This window comes from Panthera uncia, chromosome B4 (assembly GCF_023721935.1).
Source record: "Panthera uncia isolate 11264 chromosome B4, Puncia_PCG_1.0, whole genome shotgun sequence".
In the NCBI taxonomy this organism is placed as follows: domain Eukaryota; kingdom Metazoa; phylum Chordata; class Mammalia; order Carnivora; family Felidae; genus Panthera; species Panthera uncia.
The window spans coordinates 34,104,288-34,125,305 of NC_064809.1; the positions used below are offsets into that span (position 1 = coordinate 34,104,288).

Sequence of the window (21,018 nt, forward strand, 5' to 3'; positions counted from 1 at the left end):
GTTGGTTGTGGTCCTCAAACTTGGCTGTTCATATGAATAATTCAGAGGTGCTCTTTAAAATTCGTGTTTGGACCCCGACCTCCCAGGGTTCTAATTCTGTGCTCTTGGGTAGGACCAGGAAGCTGCAAAATTAACTAGCCTCTTCCTCTCGTCCCGGTGATTCTAATGCAGATGGTCTGACCCAGACCACACTTTGAGAAAAGGCCTTCTTTGCCTTGACCTTTACAAAGCACTTGAGGTGCATAGCAAGGTTGCATTTTACAGATGTGGAAACTGAGGCTTGGAAAAGCCAGAGTTTGACCAAGATCACGTTGGTGACTTGATTGGGTGACTGGATAGATGTCAGGGTGCTGGACTTGAGCACTAAGGCAGCCAGGCTTCATCTCAAAAGGAGCCCCAGAGAAGGCATTCTGCTGTAAGTCTCATCCTTCTGTAGGGAAAAGAGAGTCCCTAGGATTGGCTGAGCTGATGATTCACCCAGAGTGCTGCTGGCCCCTGCTGGGGGCCGGGGGCGGGGGTTGCTTCCTGTTGGGCCATTCCGACAGCTTTCTCAGCGTGGGGCATGGGGGAGGTAGCCCGTCAAATCCTGGTGGAGCCCTGGGCTCCTTAGGGGGTGGAGGGAAAAGGAGGGAGGGGGGAAACTGTGGAGGGTTTGGGTCTTGGTCGGTTTGAGGGCTGTGACTTTCATCTTGAGCCCGATGGAGAAGCATTTAGGGGAAGATGCTGAGCAATTGGAGGGAGCAGTTTCCTGCTCCATTGCTCCCCCTTTTCTGCGGGAGTATTTCCTCCTTACCATGCTGAGTGGGCTCCAGGACATTTAACTTGGGGACCCTGCCTCGCTCCTAACCTCTCTTCCCACTCTGCCCACCCCCCACCATCCTAGAAGGTGGAAGGCTGCTGGGATTTGGGATTCTGGAGAGGCTGAGGGGGATGGGATGTGACCATTTGTTCTGCTCTGACCCTGGAACAAAGGCCTCTTGCAATAGAGAGTCTATGCCTTAATGCCCCCCATTAGCCAGAGTAGGGGGAGCCATCAACACATTAACAACTAAAAACCGTCTGCACTGGAATTCTTTTGCTGAGCCGCACAACCTCCCCCTTCTTGCTAGTGGGGCTAATTCAGGGCCTGGGATGATGTTGATGGACTATCCTGGCTGCTCAGCCTCCTATTGTGTTACTAATGCTTGATAACAAAGGCTACTTGCCTTTAGCAACAGTTGCTAGGCGGGTCTTATCTCCTGGGCTCCAGTCCCTTCCCCCACGGCCAGAATCTGAGGCCCAGACTGGGTCCTGGCCAGTCCTCAGAGTGGAGCTCTTATAAGACCCCAGAGGATTATCAACAGGAGATTGCCCTGCTGGTACTTATTGACGGGGGGTCTTGGGAGAGAGACAGGCAGTGGCAGAGAACCCACGATGGTTGTTCCCAGATGTTTTCTTGGATGCTGTCACTTGTATAACAAACATTATTGGCACTTCTACGCATCCCCCCCCCCCCCCCCCCCCCCCCCCCCCCCGCCAAGGTTTTTCCTGGATTTTTGGCAGAGCCTCCACTGAAAATTCCACCTGGCTTGTTGCTGAAGTGACCCCTGTTTCGTGTTCCTGGTATAACTGCAAGAATACTGACGATCGAGACTGGAGGGACCCTCTTAACTGCTCTCCTTTATAATAGCATTTATCCTACTATGCTGTATTCATGCTGTTTACTTCAAATCCACAAAATGGTAGATCTTAACCCCAGCTGTACATTATACATTAGAATCACCTGAGGAGGTTAAAAACAAACAAACAAACAAACAAACAAACCACCCCAGAGGTTCTACCCCAGAGATTCTGATTTAATTAGTCTGGGGTGAGACCCAAGCATTTCCCTCTCCCTAGGTGGTTCTAAAGTGCAGCCAGAGCTGAGACATTGAGCCGCCCTAACTGTCACTATCACAGAAAGGTAAAGATGGGCTGCTGTGATGACTGGAGACACTCAGGGTCAGCAAGATTCTGAAACTCGGCAGACCTCCAGCCCTCACTCCCACTGTGGAGTACGACTCAGTTTCTTAAGCTTTCTGAGCCTCAAAATCCTCATCTGTAAAATGAGAACTACCTAATGTTGTAGTTTTGAGGATTAAATGAGATGATAACATAAAAGTGTGGGCATATGCCTGGCACATAGTAGCTGAGTAAATGGCTGTTAAATGAATGGTGCTCTAGTAACTCATCTTTCTAGGATAACTGCAGATTTTGGGTTGTTTTTCTACATCTGGTGATGATAATAAGATTGATGATAATAATATTATTAATAGTTATCATTTCCTTTTTTTTTAAGTTTTTATGTATTTATTTAAGTAGTCTCTACACCCAATGAGGGGCTCAAACTCATGATCCCAATATCAAGAGTCCCAATATCAAGAGCATGCTCTTCTAACTGAGCCAGCCAGGCACCCAATAGTTATAAATTCTTTTCTTTCTTTCTTTCTTTCTTTCTTTCTTTTCTTTTCTTTCTTTTCTTTTCTTTCTTTCTTTCTTTCTTTCTTTCTTTCTTCGAGAGAGAGAGAGAGAGAGACAGCATCCCAACCAGGATCTGTGCTGTCAGTGTGGAGCCCATTGTGCCCAATATTCGTGGGGCTCCAACCCACGAACCGTGAGATCATTGCCTGAGCCCAAATCAAGAGTTGGACGCTTAGCCAAGTGAGCCACCCAGGTGCCCTCCTCCTTTTTTATTCTTTTTATTTTTTCTGAGTAGTTATCATTTCTAAGTGCTTTACAAATATTAACTCATCTGATCCTTGCAACGATCCTATGAGGTATGATTGGCTGGGGCAGATTGTATCTCCACTGTGAGCCTAAACCCAGAAGGCTGCCCAGAATCCCCTAACCAGTTGTGAACTTTCCTCCAGTACCATGCTTCACCGCAATGTTCTAATCAGTCTAGCTGTGACGCCAGGAGGAGTTGCAGGTCTCCCCCTGAAAAGGGTCTCTTGATCCTTGAAATAGGGGTGCTCTTGAACATTCAGATCCTGTCCTAGGTGCTTCCACAAAGCCTGCAGATTCTTGGCTGGAAGCCAGGAGCCCAAGAACACAAGGCACAGGCGGCCCTGGTGGTGATTTACTGAGGCACCAAGAAACCAGGGGCTTCTGTATCTGCCGCCCCAGGAGCCAGATTCCATCTTCGTGGCTCTCCATGCTATGGGAACTAGCAGTGGGATTGGAACCCTGCAAGGCAGGGGTCCCAGATTCTCCAGCAATAAGTACTGCAATGATAGAATTAATGGCTTGGAACTGCTGCCATAGGCAAACCCCCACCAAGCCTCTGGTTGTATCATTTGCATATCTGTGCATCCTTGTTTAGTATGCCAAGGATCTTCTTGTAGACAGAATTGTCATTTGTTGATTTTTCTAAAAGATTCTTTTGTCTCCCTTCTGTTCTGCTGGCACTACCACCCCTCCAACATCCATCTATTTATCCGTTCTCCAAAACATGCTGCCTGGGGCTGAGTAGTTTTGAAACTCCAAGTGGACAGTGCTCTTCCTCAGTTAATGCTTATTTATGGAGGTCCTTCTCTGGTGCTAAAGGAGGGGAGGTGGGAAGACCCAGATGACCTGGATCCCGCCCTCAGTGGCCTGCAATCCAGATGGGCTGTGTGGGCACATGACTCAGTAATGACACAGCAGTCAAGTCACAGTGAAGAATTATGTTCTTCCCTTCTGCAAATCAGCTGGGTAAGGCCAAGACAGCTTCAGGTATCAGTTCTGGGATGGGTTAATGCAATTGTTCTCAAACTTTTACACTCAAAAATTTTGGAGGATCCCAAAAAGTTTTTGTTTATGTGGATATTATCTACTATATCTTGTATAATATAGCCTTCATTAGAAATTAAAACTGAGAACTTTCCAAAACACAAGCCTACATAAGCACACAATCCATTATTTGTCAGACTAATATTGTCACACATGATGCAACCTCTGGAAAATTCTGCATATTCAGGAGAGAATGAGGATGTAAAAGACAAATCTTAAATTTAAATCTTAAAATTTTTATGAGGAGAGTTTTTGATTTTGCAGATTGCCTGTAAAAGTCTAGGAGACCCACAGGGGCTCTCTGACCACACTTTGGGAACTGCTGGGGTACAGCATATAAGCTCCTTCAGCATCAAAGATTTGAACATTCTAACAGAGTGCCTGGAAGTCTGTTGAAGCCTTGATCAGTGACAGGAAGAATTCTCTTTTTAAAAATCTCTGGTGAAGGGGCGCCTGGGTTGCTCCATTGGTTGAGCCTTTGAGCGTCTGACTTTGGCTCAGGTAATGATCTTGCAGTTTGTGAGTTTGAGCCCCACATCAGGTTCTGTGCTGACAGCTCAGAGCCTGGAGCCTGCTTTGGATTCTGTGTCTCCCTGTTTCTCTGCCTCTTCCCCACTTGTGCACTCTCTCTCTCTCAAAAAATGAATAAACATTAAAAAAAATTTTAATAAAAAATATCTGATGAAGTAGGAAAGAACAAAAATAACTTTTTCTTTAGTCTCTTAAGGTTCTGTTTTTGGGGCCTGCAAGTTAAACTGGCAAAAGCCATATTAACAGGAGAAAAGGCATACACATTTTATTTGATGTTAATATTTAATTTTTATGTGCATGGAAACCTTTGTAGAAAAAAGTGAAGACCCAAAGAAGTGGGTAGAATAGGTACTTATACACTGTTTTAACAAGTGGTGATAATTTGTGGAGAAATGACAAGGCAATAGGTTTGGGTTTCTGGGGCAGTAAATTGTGGGATAGTAAATATATGGGGGAGACTAATAGAAGATAAGAGTTATGTTAGTAAGGTTTGTTTGTGCAGACCCATCTCAGGACTGCCCTTCTGTCTCCAATGATAAGGGTCGTTTTCCTGGTGTGGGAGATGAAAGGGGGAACTTGCACCAACAGAAGTTTATGTCCTGCTTTTAGGCAGATAGGAGGAGAGCAAAGATCTCTGTGTTTGCTGCTTAATTGCCTTCCACTCAAAATAATTCTTATGCTGGGGCGCCTGGGTGGCTCAGTCCATTAAACATCCAAGTTCTTCTCAGGTCATGATCTCACAGTTCTTGAATTCAAGCCCCACATCAGGCTCTGTGCTGACAGCTCAGAGCCTGGAGCCTGCTTTGGATTCTGTGTTTCTCTCTCTCTCTGCCCCTCCCCTGCTCGCACTCTGTCTCTCTCTCTCAAAAATAAATAAACATTAAAAAAATTTTAAATTATTATGCAAAAGTGGCATATTTTAGGGTGGCATGGTCTGATCCCCTTCAGTAAATAATAATAATAATAGGTTATACTAGATACTGAGCTAGCAGTACCTAAAATTCTCTCCTCTGGAAAGTTCTGGCAGCCTTAACATTCAGTAAGCACTGTTGTCCATTCCTAGACCATGCAATCAGAGAAGATACACCTTCCAATAGTTGAGCCCAGAGATTGTGTGAGAGGCCAGGCTTCCCTGGGGCATCAGCAGAGGAAACCAAAGAGCCAAGGCCAAAGGGGCCAAGAGAAGGGGCTGGAAACAGCTGCCTGTTCCACTTCCCCCAACCCAGGCAGCAGAACAGACACCCCCCCACGCCCCCCCCCCCAATCCAGAGATGAAAGAACAAAAAAGCTGCTCTGTGTGTCTGGGGAGAAGAGGAGGCTGTCCTGCAACAGAAGGTGGCACCTGCGGGGTGCAGCTAAGAGGGAAAGTGGAGGTGCCCCAGGCTGGCGAGGGTGCTGTGAGGCAAGGGACCTGTGGGAAAGGAGAAAAGGGTCCTGGAGAGCACCCAGCTCCTGGGATGCCAGGATACAAGAATTGACCCCAGTGAGGAGAAAGGATTCCTCTCCATTAGGTGGTGAGATAGTTCATGGCTCCCACTCTGCCTCTCAGCCTCTGCTCCCTGCACCCTGGTGGGCTCTCGCTCTGTGTGGAACCATTGCTTACTACACCAGGACACTAGCAATGCTTTCACCAGCGGGGCCGCTGCTTGGCTTGCTTGCAGAGCAGGCTTCTCAGTTTCTTGCATATCAAATCCCCCTTGCCTTTCCAGGCCCAACCTCACCGCCATGTCCCCTGGAAAGCTTCTCTGATCCTATCCAGTTAAAAGGAGACCTTTTTCCTCTAAGATCCCATAAACCTCTATTTAGCACTTAATTCTTCCTCTTTGTATTAAAAAAAGGAATAGAGTCTGTCTACACTAAATTAGAAACTCCTTAAGGGCAGGCATCTTGTCTCACTCACATTTGTTTACCCCTTCCAATGCCTAGCCTGGTTCCTTGTATACTGCGTGTTTTTAATTGATGTTCGTGGAAATACCTTCTGCATATTATTTCTTCCCATCCTCCTTTGCCCCACAACCTCTTTGGAAACCCCCGCATCCTGTCCTGAATCCTGACCTGCCGATTTGTGCAGGGGTGAGAGCTGACCCAGTGACAGGAGAGGGCAGAGGGAGCGGCAGGGGCCATGTCATTGCTCCAACCCTCTCCAGCCTGTCATCATGGGCTTGGTGTGGCCCAACCTGCTAAGTGGGCACTTTGGAGGGGACTTCTTTATACCCCTGTCCTCTCCACTGTGTCTTTCTACTTTGTCTTGCCCACGGTCCAATCCTGGCTCTTCTCACTCTGCCCCTAACCATGTCCACCTGAGGGTATATCCCACCTAAGAGTGGGAGAATGGGAAGATAAAGTAGGTCCTTGGTCTCCTCTTTTTGGCTGTCCTCTCCCCAGCTGACCTGTTCTTCATTCTTTACACAAATACCTTTTGAGCACTTACCATGTGCCAGGCATTGTTACAGATGCAAGGACCCAGCAATGAATTAGACAGGCAGACACCCCAGCTTTGTGGTATTCAAGAGCATTATCCCAGACATGACTAGGACTTCTGATAAGTGTCAGAAGCTGTTGAAGGCACTGGACAAGGAAATTGTAGAGATTTAGAGATTATTGGCAATGGGAATGAAGTTTTGCTCACCTCTGATGTCTGACCAGGACCACGCTTCCCTCTCAGGTGTATGAACTGAACGGGACTGTCCATAGCCAAGAGTGGTCGGTGAAGACTTACAGAGAAGTGGCTTGTATGTTTGCAGAAAAGCATCCTGGGTTTATTGGAATCAAAATCATTTATTCGGATCACAGGTGAGAGAGAACACGGCTGAAGCTGCAGGATTTGGGAGAACAGGATGCAGGCAGAGCTACTAGACTTGGAAGGGAAGGGGAGGAGAAAGGGAGAAAGAGGGAGGCTGGGAGGCCGGCTTCAGAGACCCACCCTCCATGCCAAAGAGCCATGGCTTTGGCATGCATGTTCCTGCATGAGAGCAAAAATCTATCTCTGAAGTCACTTCTAGTTCGAATCTTCACAACCAGACTGAAATGAAGAAGTGTGGCAATTTTCCAAATAATTCTAGGCCTTGACCTCATGTCGGCCTGGGTGATTCAGTTATGGGTATGTTTTTGCCAGTATGTTCAGATAATTGGCCTATTTCTTTGTTTCAGTTGGCTGGTGGGGTTCTGCTTCATGTCAACCATGTGCTGTCCCTGGTTGTGTAGTTGGCCTTGATTGGTGACCCAGCCCTGAGTGACAGCTATCTCAGAGTCTGTGTGTGGATGTGTGACCTGGCAGTGAGAACAAGGACCCACTCTTTCCCCAAGCAAGCACAGAAAGCTTTAGAGCTTAGTTTCCCTTCTTAGTTTTATCCAAGGAAGGCTCTCTGTCAAAGGCAGGCCTGTGTAAGGACTGTGACCCACCTGCGGGGCTGGAGATGCAGGGGTGGCAAACAGATGGGGATCACACTGAGTCAGAGCTTGGGGAGGGGCAGCTCAGCCTTAGAGGTTGGGCTCTGGATGGCAGTCAAACCCCTCCCCGCCCCATTTCCCCTGAATCCCCTTCACCGTTTGTGAGAACAGAGGCCTGCACCTGTGTGCTAGTTGGCCAGGGTGGAGCTTGCGGGCTGGGGCCCCACTGGTTCCCCTCAGAGGCTCTCTGGGGGCCAGTGGCAGGAGGATGTGAGGGCTGGGTTGCAGGTGGTAAATCCTCCTGTGATCCCTTAGAGGATCTGCAGGAGGGGGAGGCTCTGCAGGAGAGGGAATGGGCAGGCATAGGGAGGGGGCAGGAGAAATGTAGGCCCATAGAACTGAGGAACAAGTGAGCCAGCTGCTGTGCAGAGACCTTTGTCCTGTCACAGAGTTGTGCCAGACTTTTCTTTTGGTGCTTCTGTTGTGCTGCTTGCCTCACCCCTATCCTGGGCTTGAACAGAGAGGGTACAGACAGAAGTAAGACAGTTTGCTTACATGGTTTCTGGAGTGCCCAGGGCCTTGCTGATTCAGCTGGAGGGAGAGGACATACAGTTGCCAGGTCCAGCTGACTCGACAGGGAATTGGGCATTCTGTAGCATTTCACAGGTGTCCAGTGAACAGAGAGCTGGCCTCTGTACTGCACCCCGTTCCAGGAGCCTTCGTCTCGGGGAGGCAGGGCAAGTTTCGGACAAGACCTCTTTGCTTCATACAAATGTGGACAAATGAAACCTATCCCATGGGTCTCCTTTCCTCAGTTGTTGTTCAGACACCAAAGTTTCCTCTAGAACCAGCCAGACTCCTCAAAAGGGTGGATTTGGGTGAAATATCTCTCAGATGTATCCCCTGGAAGGGATCACAAGAGCATGGGCAGGATAGGCTCATGTGCTGAGGGTCTGAGAAGTGGTTACTGAGTAATCTGGACTAGACCAGCCCCAGGCACCGGGGGAGCTGCTCCGAGGTACCGGGTCCCCCCGGGGTACATAGGTCCGCCAATGCCAAGTCACACTGTCTCCTATGCTTTTCTCTGTCTCTCCCACAGAGCCAAAAATGTGTCCTTCATCATGAAATCCATCCAAACAGCCATGACGCTCCGAACCATGTTCCCCAAGATGGTGGCAGGGTTTGACCTGGTAACAGACCCTACACAACAAAGCTGTCTGAGAGCAGGGCCCAACAGGCAGCTCTTTGTGAAGGCCCTGGCAGCATGCACTGAAACCTTCTGCAGAGGCTCAGGCTGTCAACCACAGGCCTGGCCAGGGTTTAGCACTGACCTTGTGTAGGGGCCTGCAGGAGGATGATAGTCACAAGAGAAAGGAGAGCAGACAGGGACAAAAGCCTGAAAAGGGGAGTTCCAGAATAAGGAAGGAATTCAATGAGGTTGGGTAGTAATGGTGGGCTTATTTCCATTTCCCTGCCCTCCATCCTCTTTCTAGCACATGTGGCCTACCTACACCTGCCTCTTAAAACTATAGCACATAGAGGGTGGTCTGGAAGCAGAGATGGGTCTAGCCCTGGGCAAAACTGTCAAGGATGGGAAAGGTGTCCTCTGTCCCTTCATCCATTTGCTTCCTCAGCTATTTTTGAAGCTGCACGTCCATAGTGGTGTCACTGCCTTGACCACTGCCAACCCCCCGCCCCCTCCCAAATCAAAGCCATAGCTGAGTTCTGATAGCCAGGGCACACTTCCTAGGTGGCAACTCATCAATCTCATTAAGGAAGCTAAATTAGTTTGAATAAACTGGCTAAAAGGCACTCCTGACTCCCTCTTATAGGGAGGGAGTATATCTGTACATTTTACCTGAAACTGGGCTTAAGCTTTTGCTTTCAGAACATCCAGAGCTCAAAGGAGTGGATTTCAAAGAATCATTTTGTTTGTACTGGGATGCCTTCCTGGGATCTCTGGGCGGTGCTCAAGGATCTAGCCTCTCCAGAAAGGGGCAGAAGTTCCTCCCATCTCACCTTTCCCCTCTGTGTGCAGCCCTGACAAATGGGCTGAGAAGAAGAGCCTCTAGTATAGAACTTCCAGAACAGTTCATTCAAGGACTGTAATGGACAAGTTCTAGAGGGAAATTGGGGTAGGAAGGGGGGTAGATAGTTGTTCAAAGGAGTCTACTTGCAAGTTCCAACTCTCTTTCAAGCCTGTACTCCATTCCACTACATTGAATACCTGTATTTGGCTTATTATAAAAATGTTCCATTGCCCCCCAACAAATTAAAATAGGCATTCTGAAGGAGGTACCCATTTTATCCTAAGGCACCCTTGCTCTTGGCATGCAGCTACAAGCCCTGGGGATATGTGTGGTTTAGTTTGAAAAACATAGTTTTGTTGTAGTTACAGCTGAGGCACTGAGTCACAGAGGGACCCTGCCAGGAAACTGACATGTCCAAGGACCCACAGGTAATGGGTGACTGAGCTGAGTCTGGAGCCTTCCTGACTCCTGGTCCAGGGCTCTTGTTCCCTCGCACTCTCTCTCCATTTTCTGTGGGTCTGTCAGTATCTCAATGTCTTGTTTTCTCTGTGTCTCTCTGTTGCTCTTGCTTTCTCCCTCACTCTCTGCCCACAGCAAGAAGCTCAGGGCTGAGCACAGGGACTTGGAAAGTGGTGTCAGAACACAAGGTGGAAAGGGGTGGGAGGATACGAGATACAGCCTCTGACTGACTAAGCAGGGGGAATTATTTAGGGGTAATAATATACTTTCTTTTCTTTTCCAATTTTGCTGCCGGTCATTTTTAAAAGGCTATGTGACAATGGCCTCAAGTAGTAACGTCAGGTTATAAGGAAGAGTATTCACAGGCTATTGAGGGTACCATCAGCAAATTGAGGCTTGGACCAAGAAGACAGCTCCATGTCCCCTCCTCTCTGTCCTGCAGGTGGGACATGAGGACCCTGGCCACTCCTTGTATGACTACAGGGAGGCTTTGATGATTCCCACCTTGCATGGCGTTAAACTGCCTTACTTTTTCCATGCTGGAGAGACAGGTGAGCCATGTGGAGACGAGCAGGACAGAGGTGGGATGGATAGGAAAGCTCCTTATTATCACTCAAGAGAACTGATGGGATCCTGGGGCAGTATTAGTATTGTTGATAGTCATTTTATGGCACTTGTCCATTTCATATGGAGAAATATGTATTCCCCCTGGAGAAGGAATAACAATATAACAGATAATATAACAGTATCTGGCACTTTACATATGTTATTTCTAATTCTCACCCCAGTCCTGCCAGGAAGGTGTTTTTATCCCAATTTTATTTATTTTTTATATTTTAAACTGTGCTTTATTTATTTTATTTTTTATTTTTAAAATGTTTTATTTATTTATTTTGAGAGAGAGAGAGAGAGCGTGGGTGAGCAGGGAAGGGACAGAGAGAGGGATAGAGAGAGAATCCCACACAGGCTCCACACTGTCAGCACAGAGCCCAATGCAGGGCTCAAACCCACGAACTGTGAGATCATGACCTGAACTGAAACCAAGAGTTGGACACTTAACCATCTAAGCCACTCTCTATCCCCATTTTATAGATGAAGAGCCCAAGGCTCCAAACATAGAGTACTTGGCCCAAGGGTAAAGAGCTAGTCATTGATGGAATTTGATTTTGAATTCTTTCTGATGATCTCCATTTTATAATCAAGTTGTGCTTAAGAGGTTAATTCACCTGTCCAAAGTCACACAAGGGTAAGTGGCAGAAAAGGGACTACAACCAGGCAACTAGGAGGCTCTGTCCACACTCATCAGTGCTGAAGAGGAGACCCCACCCAGCCCAGACAGCTTGACTACTATTGTTTATGAAATGCCATTAGCCCAGCCATGCCTTTGCTCCCTAAAGCTCACTCCACAGGTTCATAGGTCATCTCTCAGAGCTTCCCATATTCCAGTCCTTAAAGTATGTAAGCCCTAAGCAAAAGGAGTCCCAGATCATGGCTGCAATTTCAGGTTAAAATGAAGATTTGGGGGGCTTAGATCAGGAGGAAATCTTGCTGCTACCCCCCACCTGGTGTCCCTGAGTACTGTAGGCGCCTGTCACCCTTAGAAGACCAAGGAGATAAGTGGAGAGCAGTGTGGGGGCTTGGATTTCACAACCAGGCTTAAACCTTGGTTTATCACACCATTTCTCAGAGGAAGGGTATGTGTGCCTTAATCTCTTATTTCCTGACATTTCAATCAATTTAGACCCAATTTAGATCAAAACTGTTCTAGGAAATTTGAAGAATTGTTTGTGGGGGATGGGGCAAGGGAGTAGGGGGATGTTAACCTTGAAGAGCTTGTGGTCTAGTTGGGAAAATCATACTTACCTGTGTGAAATCATTTCAACAGTATGAAACACTGTAATAGGATCTAACCAAATTCAAAGACGCATGGCCCTAGGAGAGGATTTTGCCAGGAGCTGGGTATTTGATACCTGAGAGTAATGTTCTTATTTTTATTTATTTTATTTTTTTAAGTTTATTTATTTATTTTGAGAGAGACAGAATGTACATGTGAGGAGGGAAGGGGCAGAGAGACAGAGACAGAGAGACAGAGAGAGAGAGAGAGAGAGAGAGAGAGAGAGAGAAGGAGAGGGAGAATCCCAAGCAGGCTCTGTGCTGTCAGCACAGAACCTACCAACCATGAGATCATGACCTGAGCCAAAATCAAGAATTGGATGCTTAACTGACTGAGCCACCCAGGTGTCCCTAATGTTCTTATTTTTTAAAAGGAAGAAATCTTTGGGGCGCCTGGGTGGCTCAGTTGGTTAAGCGCCCGACTTCAGCTCAGGTCATGATCTCATGGTCCGTGAGTTCGAGCCCCGCATTGGGCTCTGGGCTGATGGCTCAGAGCCTGGAGTCTGCTTCCGATTCTGTGTCTCCCTCTCTCTCTGCCCCTCCCCTGTTCATGCTCTGTCTCTCTCTGTCTCAAAAATAAATAAACGTTAAAAAAAAAATTAAAAAAAAAATAAAAGGAAGAAATCTTTGAAAAAAAAGTTCTAGATGGGAAACCAGTGAAAATCCACCTAAAACACATGCCCTAAAAAGTAATGGGAATTCTTGGATTTTATTCCTAACAGAACAGTGGAGTTTTCATATTTTATATGTGGGTCAGTTAGGATGCTTTTGGCTGCCAGGAATGGAATACACACATTCAATAGGTTTTACAACAAGGTCATCTGTTATTTCACATAATAAGCAACCTCTGCTGTTTTCATTAAGTTCAGGGTTTACCTTACTTGGTTGTCAGTGAAGTCACATTCAGGTGAGACAAGATGTTTCCTCTAGGGTATCTCCTTTTATCAGGGAGGAAGCCCAAGATCTCCCCACCAATAACCTTCCAGGTCAGCATTAGGACTATCCTAGTTGCAAGGGAAGCTGGGAGAGTCAGGACCTGTCATTTTCACCCTCCAAAGAAAGCTCTGCTAGAAAGGAATGTACAATGGGGATGGCTGGTAAGTAGGCAGCCAACACTATCTGCCACCACCTTGTCAGTACTGGTCATTGTAATCTTGCAATTGTCTTGCAATTGATATTGTTAAAGATATAAATTAAATAAGTACATACAAGTAACTATAGGGGCACCTGGGTGACTCAGTGGGTTAAGCGTCCAACTCTTGGTTTTGGCTCAGGTCATGATCTCATGGAGCCTGCTTGGGATTCTCTCTCTCCCCTTCTCTCTGCCCCTCCCCCACTCTCTCTCTCTCTTTCTCTCTCTCTCTCTCTCTCTCAAAATAAATAAATAAACTTAAAATTTGTTTTTAATTATATTGAAAGAGTTTGCAACACATTGTTGTAAAAAAATCATGAACAAAATTCCCAGAAAATAGCTCTGGAAACATAAAAAATGGAAAGAAAGAATATAGGCTGTGGATTCAGATAGACCAAGGTTTAAAACTGAGTCTTGCTACTTGAGTATGCTCCTTCAATTTACAAAGCCTATGTAAGTTTCAACTTCCTCATCTGTTACATACATACATAAAATTAAAGGTTTGCCATACCTCCTCTCTTTAGCATTGTTATATGAAACTCTGTGTGTGTGTGTGTGTGTGTGTGTGTGTGAATGTTCTTTTTCTTGCTTGGGGATCTGGAGCCTTTATCTGAGGATAGTCTATGGGCCAGATCCATCTGACTGGAGACTACCCCTTTATCCACAGACTGGCAGGGTACTTCCATAGATAGAAACCTTCTGGTTGCTCTAATACTGAACTCTACCAGGATTGGCCATGGATTTGCTTTGACCAAACACCCAGCAGTCTGGGCTGACTCCTGGAAGAAGGATATCCCCATAGAAGTCTGTCCCATCTCCAACCAGGTATGCATGATCCATGGCACCAACCCAATACAATCTTTCTTTCCAACCTCAACCTCTGTTCTGATTCCCAAACTTTCCTGTATGATTTCTAGCTCCTGAGCTCACTTGTTTTCTGTATTCCTCTGCTGTCTCTCTCCCCTTAGTAAGTTATTTAGGAATGGCCCTTTGCCTAATCCATTCATAATGGCAGCAGTCGAGGGAACTGAGGCAGCAGTTGAGGGTCCCCAGTGGGGTGGAATTTGGGGCAAGGCCAAAAACAAAGCTAAAGGGACATTGAGGAAGGCCAGTGAAGTAGGAGGGGCCATAGAATACTTTTGCTTTCACAGCTGCTTGGGGTTCTTTGTGCACTGCCTCTCCTGCGTGTTCCAGAGAGCTGCTCTGAGCCAGACCAAGAGAGAGACCAAATGTTTGTGAAGGTGAAGAAACTTGGAGAAAATTGGGAAGAGTATGAGGACTGGCTCTATTCCTTGTATTGTACCCAGAAGTCATCCCAATGTTTTTGGGTCAGAATTTGTCTTTCTTCTTTGTTTCCTGTTGGGCAGGTTCTGAAACTGGTGTCTGACTTGAGAAACCATCCTGCTGCTGTTCTGATGGCCACTGGGTACCCCATGGTGATCAGTTCTGATGACCCAGCAGTCTTTGGTGCCAAAGGCTTGTCCTATGATTTCTATGAGGCCTTCATGGGTATTGGGGGAATGGCAGCTGATCTGAGGACACTCAAACAACTGGCCATGAACTCTATCAGGTGAGGGTCCTGTGTACTTCCCAGATCCCCAACTCCCTCTTCCACCTCACAACTTGTGTTTATCTCTAGTAGAGGTTTATGGCAGAAGCTTAGAAGGTTTCTTTGGGTTTTCTCCACAACACCTCTGTTTTGTTATTGCTCTCGGACTGGGGAGAAATGTGTTCTGCAAGCATCTGAGATCCCCTCATCTGTTTCCCAACAGTTTCTCCTGGGGCTGACCTAAGTGCCTTTTCTTTGCAGGTTCAGCACCTTGATGGATATTGATAAAAAAGCTGCCATGAAAACCTGGGAGGAGAGATGGAATAAGTTTGTAGCTGACCTGGCCGGGAGGCCAAAGTGAGAAGACAGTCATTTATTACCCTATTCCTCTGCTTCCCTCTGCAAGCTGTTTTCACCTTCTGTCAATCATTCTTGAACCCACACCAGTATAGTTTCTACCTCCATTCCTTTATCAAAATTGACATCATGAAGGTCATCAATGGCCTCGACATTGATTATCCTCTCAGGAATACTTAAACATTCTACCAGACTCATCGTTTTGAAATATTTTTTTCTCTCAACCCCAGTGACATCAATGCTCTTGGTTTCCTCCTTTCTCTCTGGCCATTGCTTCTGGGGTCCCTTTGTCAGTTGCTCTTCTCTATCAGATTTCTGTGTTGGATTTCCTCAGGACTTAGTTTTGCCTCTCTTGTATTCATGTCTCTGCTTCTTCTCCTCTTCGTTTTCTCTTACTCTATAGTGTTTTCCTGGCAGTCTCATTCACTCCTTTGCTTTTAAATACTATTTATTTGCTGATGATCCCCAAATTTATCTATTTACTTGGATCCTTCACAAGAATCTCAGAAACCTACTATGTGCAATTCTCAATCTCTTCCCTTTTAACCTTTTCCTGGTCTTTCCCATCTTGGCAAATGTCACCTCCATCCATTCTACCCAGGTGTTGAGAGCAGAAATTTTCAGTGAAATTGTTGATACTGGTCTCTCCCCTGTTCCCTGCAACAAAATGTATCTTGAATCCTCCATGCCTCTCTACCTGTGTTGCTATTGGCTGAGTTCAAACCACTATCACTTCTTGTCTGAGTTATAACGGTCTCTTAATTGAGCTCTCTTTCTTCTCTTTGACTTCTTCATTTCATTTTTCACAGAGCAATGGCTTTTTAAAAATTAAATTAAATCAGGTTACACTGCTTACAACTCAGTGCTCTTAGAAAAATCCAAATGTTTCAACAGGGCATGTGGCATCCTGTTTAACCTGGATTCCTTTCAGCATCATCCTACCCCAGTCTCCCCCAGTGTACCAGACGTTGTCCTCACTGGTCCTTTTTTCCTCAAATATCCCAAACCCTATTCTGCATCAGAGTCTTTTCTCATTCTTTCTGCCTGGGATATTCTTTCTTTCCACTTTTGTCTAACTGACTCCTGTTCACCCTTAAGGTTTCACATTTCATGTCATTGTCTCAGAAATGCTTCCTAGACCCCTAACCTATTAATATCTCTCATGGCACCTTGCTTTTTTTCCTTCATGACTCTTAGCATAATTTGTAATTATATATTTATTTCTGTGTTGATAGTCTCCCTCCCACCAGACTGTAAGCTCCATGTGAGCAGGAGCTAATGATTGTTTCATGTACATTGTGAACACAGAGCCTAGCTCCATGCCCCAAACCTAGTTAGTATTCAACAAAAGATGTGTTGAATGAATGGATATAACTGTATGCATTGAGCCAGTTGCTGAAGCAGGAGGGAACAGAGCAGAGTCTCCCCAAAGAAAAGACCTCATGTGATCAAATTCTGGCTCATAGCCTAGTCTTCAGGAGAAGGAAGGCATGAAGCCAGCTCTGTCTTCACTTGACTAAAGGATGTGAAGAAGGATCAAAAAATTCCTTAAAAGTCACAGATGGATTCAAATATCTTCTCATCCATCAGCCATCACCTGATCTGAGCTCATAGGCTGCAGCCAACCGTCCCTCCATTAGTAGTTTATCACTGTTTGGTTCATGACACTGGGAAAAGTCTTGCTGATTAGGGGTCCTCAACCACAGACTGGTACCCAGATGGAACAAGATGACCTTTAAGATCCTGTCTAATTCTGACAGTCTTTGATTTATTGCCTTAACCAATCCCAGTAGATAGCACATAGGTCCCAGCTCAACTGACTCACATTTAATAAATGGTGAAAATGGAACTTAGCTGAATGGGCTTTTGTAGCAAGTTGCCATGGCTACAGGGGTCCCCCAGGAGCATAAGGTCTCTGGCCTAGACTTGGTGTGATCACTGATTTGGCAAATTAAACCAGCTACAAGTCTTGTCTTCATGCTTGGTTCAGTAGGCTGAGTCCTAGCAAAGAACTAGAAACATCAACAGAACCAGACCCTGAGTTATGAAAATGTGGGAAATAGGTTGTAGCCCCCTTGGAACTGAGTAATATTTCTTCTAGGGGTAGTTAAATCTGATTTCACGTATTCCTCCTGTAGGACTTCCCAGAAGGTACCCTGACATATGTTTTTTTTGAAAAACTTGCATATTAATTGAATTTTTGTAAACGAAATCATGCTGTACCTGGGGCTTACTATTTATTTAAAGGAAATCTGAAGTAAAGCCTTCTGTTAATGAAACATATTTTTGTAATTTGAATTCATGTAGTCTATATTTATTTATTTCTTAGAGTGAGGTTAAATCCTTTTTTCTTCTTTGCCAGGTGAATTGTCTGGGCTGGAAAAACCTAATGTCCAGGGCACCAAGAGTCCTTGACTTGCCAGGCTTATTGTACAAGTCCCCATCATATGGCTTATGATGAATGCCCTGGTCCAGCCCCCTCCTCCTGGGTCCTGGAGCTTTTCGTCAGTTGGCACAGCTCCCAGGAAGGGCAGGGAGACTTCTGGAAATTAAAACTGAGGGAATGTTGTTGGAGATGTGAATCATCTTATTTCCCAACAGGTGAGAATTTGGGATCCAGACTCAGAGAAAACCCTGGAGCATTTTTCTTATTATCTTGAAATAATGTGAAACCTTCAGAAAAGTTGCAAGAATAGTACAAAGAACTCTAACATACTCTGTCTAGGTTTCCAAATTATTGACATTTTATAACATTTGCTGTATCATTCTCTCTATGTATCTGTATCTCTTTCAATGTCTGCATGATATATCCTATTTTTTCTAACCAATTGAGACTTAAGATGCAGACAGTATGGCCCATTACTTATAAACACTCCAGTCTACATTTGCTGAAGACAGTGTCATTCTCCTATGTAACCACAGTTTAACCATCCAAAGCAGGATATTAACATTGATAAGATACTACCATCTCTCCCTGGCCCTTCCAGGCATGTTTCTTCTCTCTGCCCAGAACCTGACCCAGGATCACATGTTACATTTAGTTATCTCCTGTCTCTTTCAGTCTGGAACAGTTCTTCAGTATTTCCTTGTCTTTTGTGATGTTGACATTTTTTAAAAACGTTTTTATTTATTTATTTTGAGAGAGAGAGAGAGAGAGCGAGTTTGTGCATGCGTGCAGGAGCAGGGGAGGGGCAGAGAGAGTAAGAATTCCAAGCAGGCTCCTTGCTGTCAACACAGAGCCCACCTCAGAGCTCAATGCCACAACCATGAGATCATGACTGGAGCTGAAATTAAGAGCCAGATGCTCAACTGACTGAGCCACACACTCAGGCACCTTGTGACCTTGATTTGAAGAGTACAGACCGGTTACTTTGTAGTGTCTCTCATTTCAGGCCTATATAATGTTTCCTTGTGAAGAGATGCCAGTTACACATTCTTAGGAGGAATACCTCAGAAGTATCTTTGTCCTTGTCAGTGCATCATATCAGGGGACACATGGATTGTGTCCCCTGGAGGTGGTCTGCACCAGCAAGCAACAGCCAATTGTTAAAATTTCAGCCTGTTGTGAAACCAATGGTGGTCTGAAATTGGTCATCATGGGAGTTTTTGTAATATGTATAAATATATTTTAAGTAAGTTCCAGGCCCAACATGGAGCTCAAACTCATGACACTGAGGTTAAGAGTCAGCCAGGCAGCTGGGTCATTGGAGGAATTTTTACATTACAGAAATCAGCAAATACAAATCAGTGCGCACCCAGCCCCCGCCCCCCAGCCACTAGTTAAACATTTATCTGTATACTGAGGCATATAATGTCAATCTGTCCCATTGTGATGATGTTCACTTTAATCACTTTGTTAAGGAAATGTCTGCCAGGATTTGACACTGTAAAACTTTCTACTTTGTGATTAATAAATATTTAATGGGGAGACACTTTAACTCTATGTAAACATCTTATTCCTCATCAAATCTTTAACCCATTAGTTTTTGCAGTCACTGAAGATTATCATCTGAATCTTCTACTGCTCCAATCATCACTGTTCCACTTAATCATTGCTGTGTAACAAATTATCTCGAAACTTAATGGCTTAAGAAAGAATATAAATTTGCTAGCTCCTACAGGTTTTGTGGGTCAGGGATTTGGAAAGGGACCAGCTAGGCAGTTCTAGTTTCGGGGTCTCTCATGAGGTTGCAGTCAAAATGGTGGTGGAGCTGCAGCAACTGGGGGCTGGCCAGACATCTTGTTTCTACACAATCTCAGGGCTCAGCCATGGAGTGTCCACATCAGCCCGTGTGGGTGGCTCATGTGTGCGAGGAGGCCAAAGGCTTCAAGAGTAAGTGTTCAGGTAGTAAAAGAGAAATTCTATTGTCTTTTCTTTTTTCTCTTTTTAAAAAAAATTTTTTTTTTTTGACGTTTCATTTATTTTTGAGACAGGGAGAGACAGAGCATGAATGGGGGAGGGTCAGAGAGAGGCAGACACAGAATCTGAAACAGGCTCCAGGCTCTGAGCTGTCAGCACAGAGCCTGACGCGGGGCTCGAACTCACGGACCGTGAGATCATGACCTGAGCCGAAGTCGGATGCTTAACCGACTGAGCCACCCAGGCGCCCCTTTTAAAAAATTTTTTTAATGTTTATTCATTTTTTGAGAGAGAGAGAGAGACAGAGCACAAGTGGGGGAGGGGTAGAGAGAGAGGGAGACAGAATCTGAAGCAGGCTCCAGGCTCTGAGCTGTCAGCATACAGCCTGATGCAGGGCTTGAACCCACGAATTGCGAGATCATGACCTGAACCGAAGTCAGACACTTATCTGACTGAGCCACCCAGGCACCCCTGTTATTGTCTTTTCTTTCTTTCTTTTAAAAAAAAATTTTTTTTTAAGGTTTATTCATTTCTCAGAGACAGAGTGTGAGCGGGGGAGGGGCAGAGAGAGAGAGGGAGACACAGAATCTGAAACAGGCTTCAGGCTCTGAGCTGTCAGCACAGAGCCCAATGCGAGGCTTCAACTCATGGACAGTGAGATCTTGACCTGAGCCGAAGTCGGACGCTTAACCAACTCAGCCACCCAGGCACCCCTCTATTGTCTTTTCTAATATGACCTTGGAAGTTACATGGTATCACTTCTGCCATCCTTGATTGGTGATATCTCTCCAGTCTAAGCCTTCCCAGTTTCAAGAGGAAGGGACAGAGATCCCACTCTTTGACAGAAGACTATCAAAGTCACAATGTAAAAAGAACATGTAGGATTAGAGATACTATTAGAAAATATTTTAGAAAATATAATTACCAAATATTGATTTCTTCCATAATTATTAGTTGCCATTCTACTATAAGGAAGAACTTCCTCTATCTATCTATCTATCTATCTATTACTAGGGTTCATGGATCCTTATTCTATTCAGTGGACCATAATCTAACACTATCATCATTTCTTTTAAGATGCTCACACTGTTCCAGGGTTGACCTTGGGAAGGAACTCTGTTAAGCTGGCTCCTGCGACTCTAATAAATTCTTATGATTTTTTTTTAGAATTTCCTTACTTTTTGACACAAGTATTTTAGCTTCATTTTGCACTTTCCTTGTCTCGTGCTGTATATGAGCTCTTCTCCAAAGAACTATGATTCCTTTTAGTAGAGAATACTTAGAAGCCTTGATTTGAGCATTAGATGTGCTCATTGTTACTGGTGCATGTGTGTATGCACACATAAATATGATTCATATATATGCATACATAACTATAATTTATATTATGACAAAGAAAATCACACTCCCAAAATGGTGTCACTTAGGCCAAGTCACCATATTGGAGCTTAATACCTAACTTCACTGCAGTTTCAACTTGTGCCAGAAATAGAAGTCTTAACTTGTCAGTCAGGAATTTTCTGATCAG

General features: G+C 45.2%; 1 protein-coding gene across 1 annotated transcript in view; it reads left to right on the plus strand.

Annotated features, from left to right (window-relative positions):
* The window catches only part of ADA2 (adenosine deaminase 2), a 31,476-nt gene extending 11,996 nt beyond the window's left edge, over positions 1-19,480 (plus strand). The window contains exons 5-11 of the mRNA XM_049627020.1: positions 6,986-7,113; positions 8,810-8,900; positions 10,642-10,750; positions 13,892-14,049; positions 14,592-14,794; positions 15,035-15,130; positions 17,493-19,480. Of these exons, the coding sequence (XP_049482977.1) occupies positions 6,986-7,113; positions 8,810-8,900; positions 10,642-10,750; positions 13,892-14,049; positions 14,592-14,794; positions 15,035-15,130; positions 17,493-17,496 (789 nt within the window). The 3' untranslated portion in view covers positions 17,497-19,480. The remainder of the gene's footprint in view (positions 1-6,985; positions 7,114-8,809; positions 8,901-10,641; positions 10,751-13,891; positions 14,050-14,591; positions 14,795-15,034; positions 15,131-17,492) is intronic.
* The last annotated feature ends 1,538 nt before the right edge of the window (positions 19,481-21,018 follow it).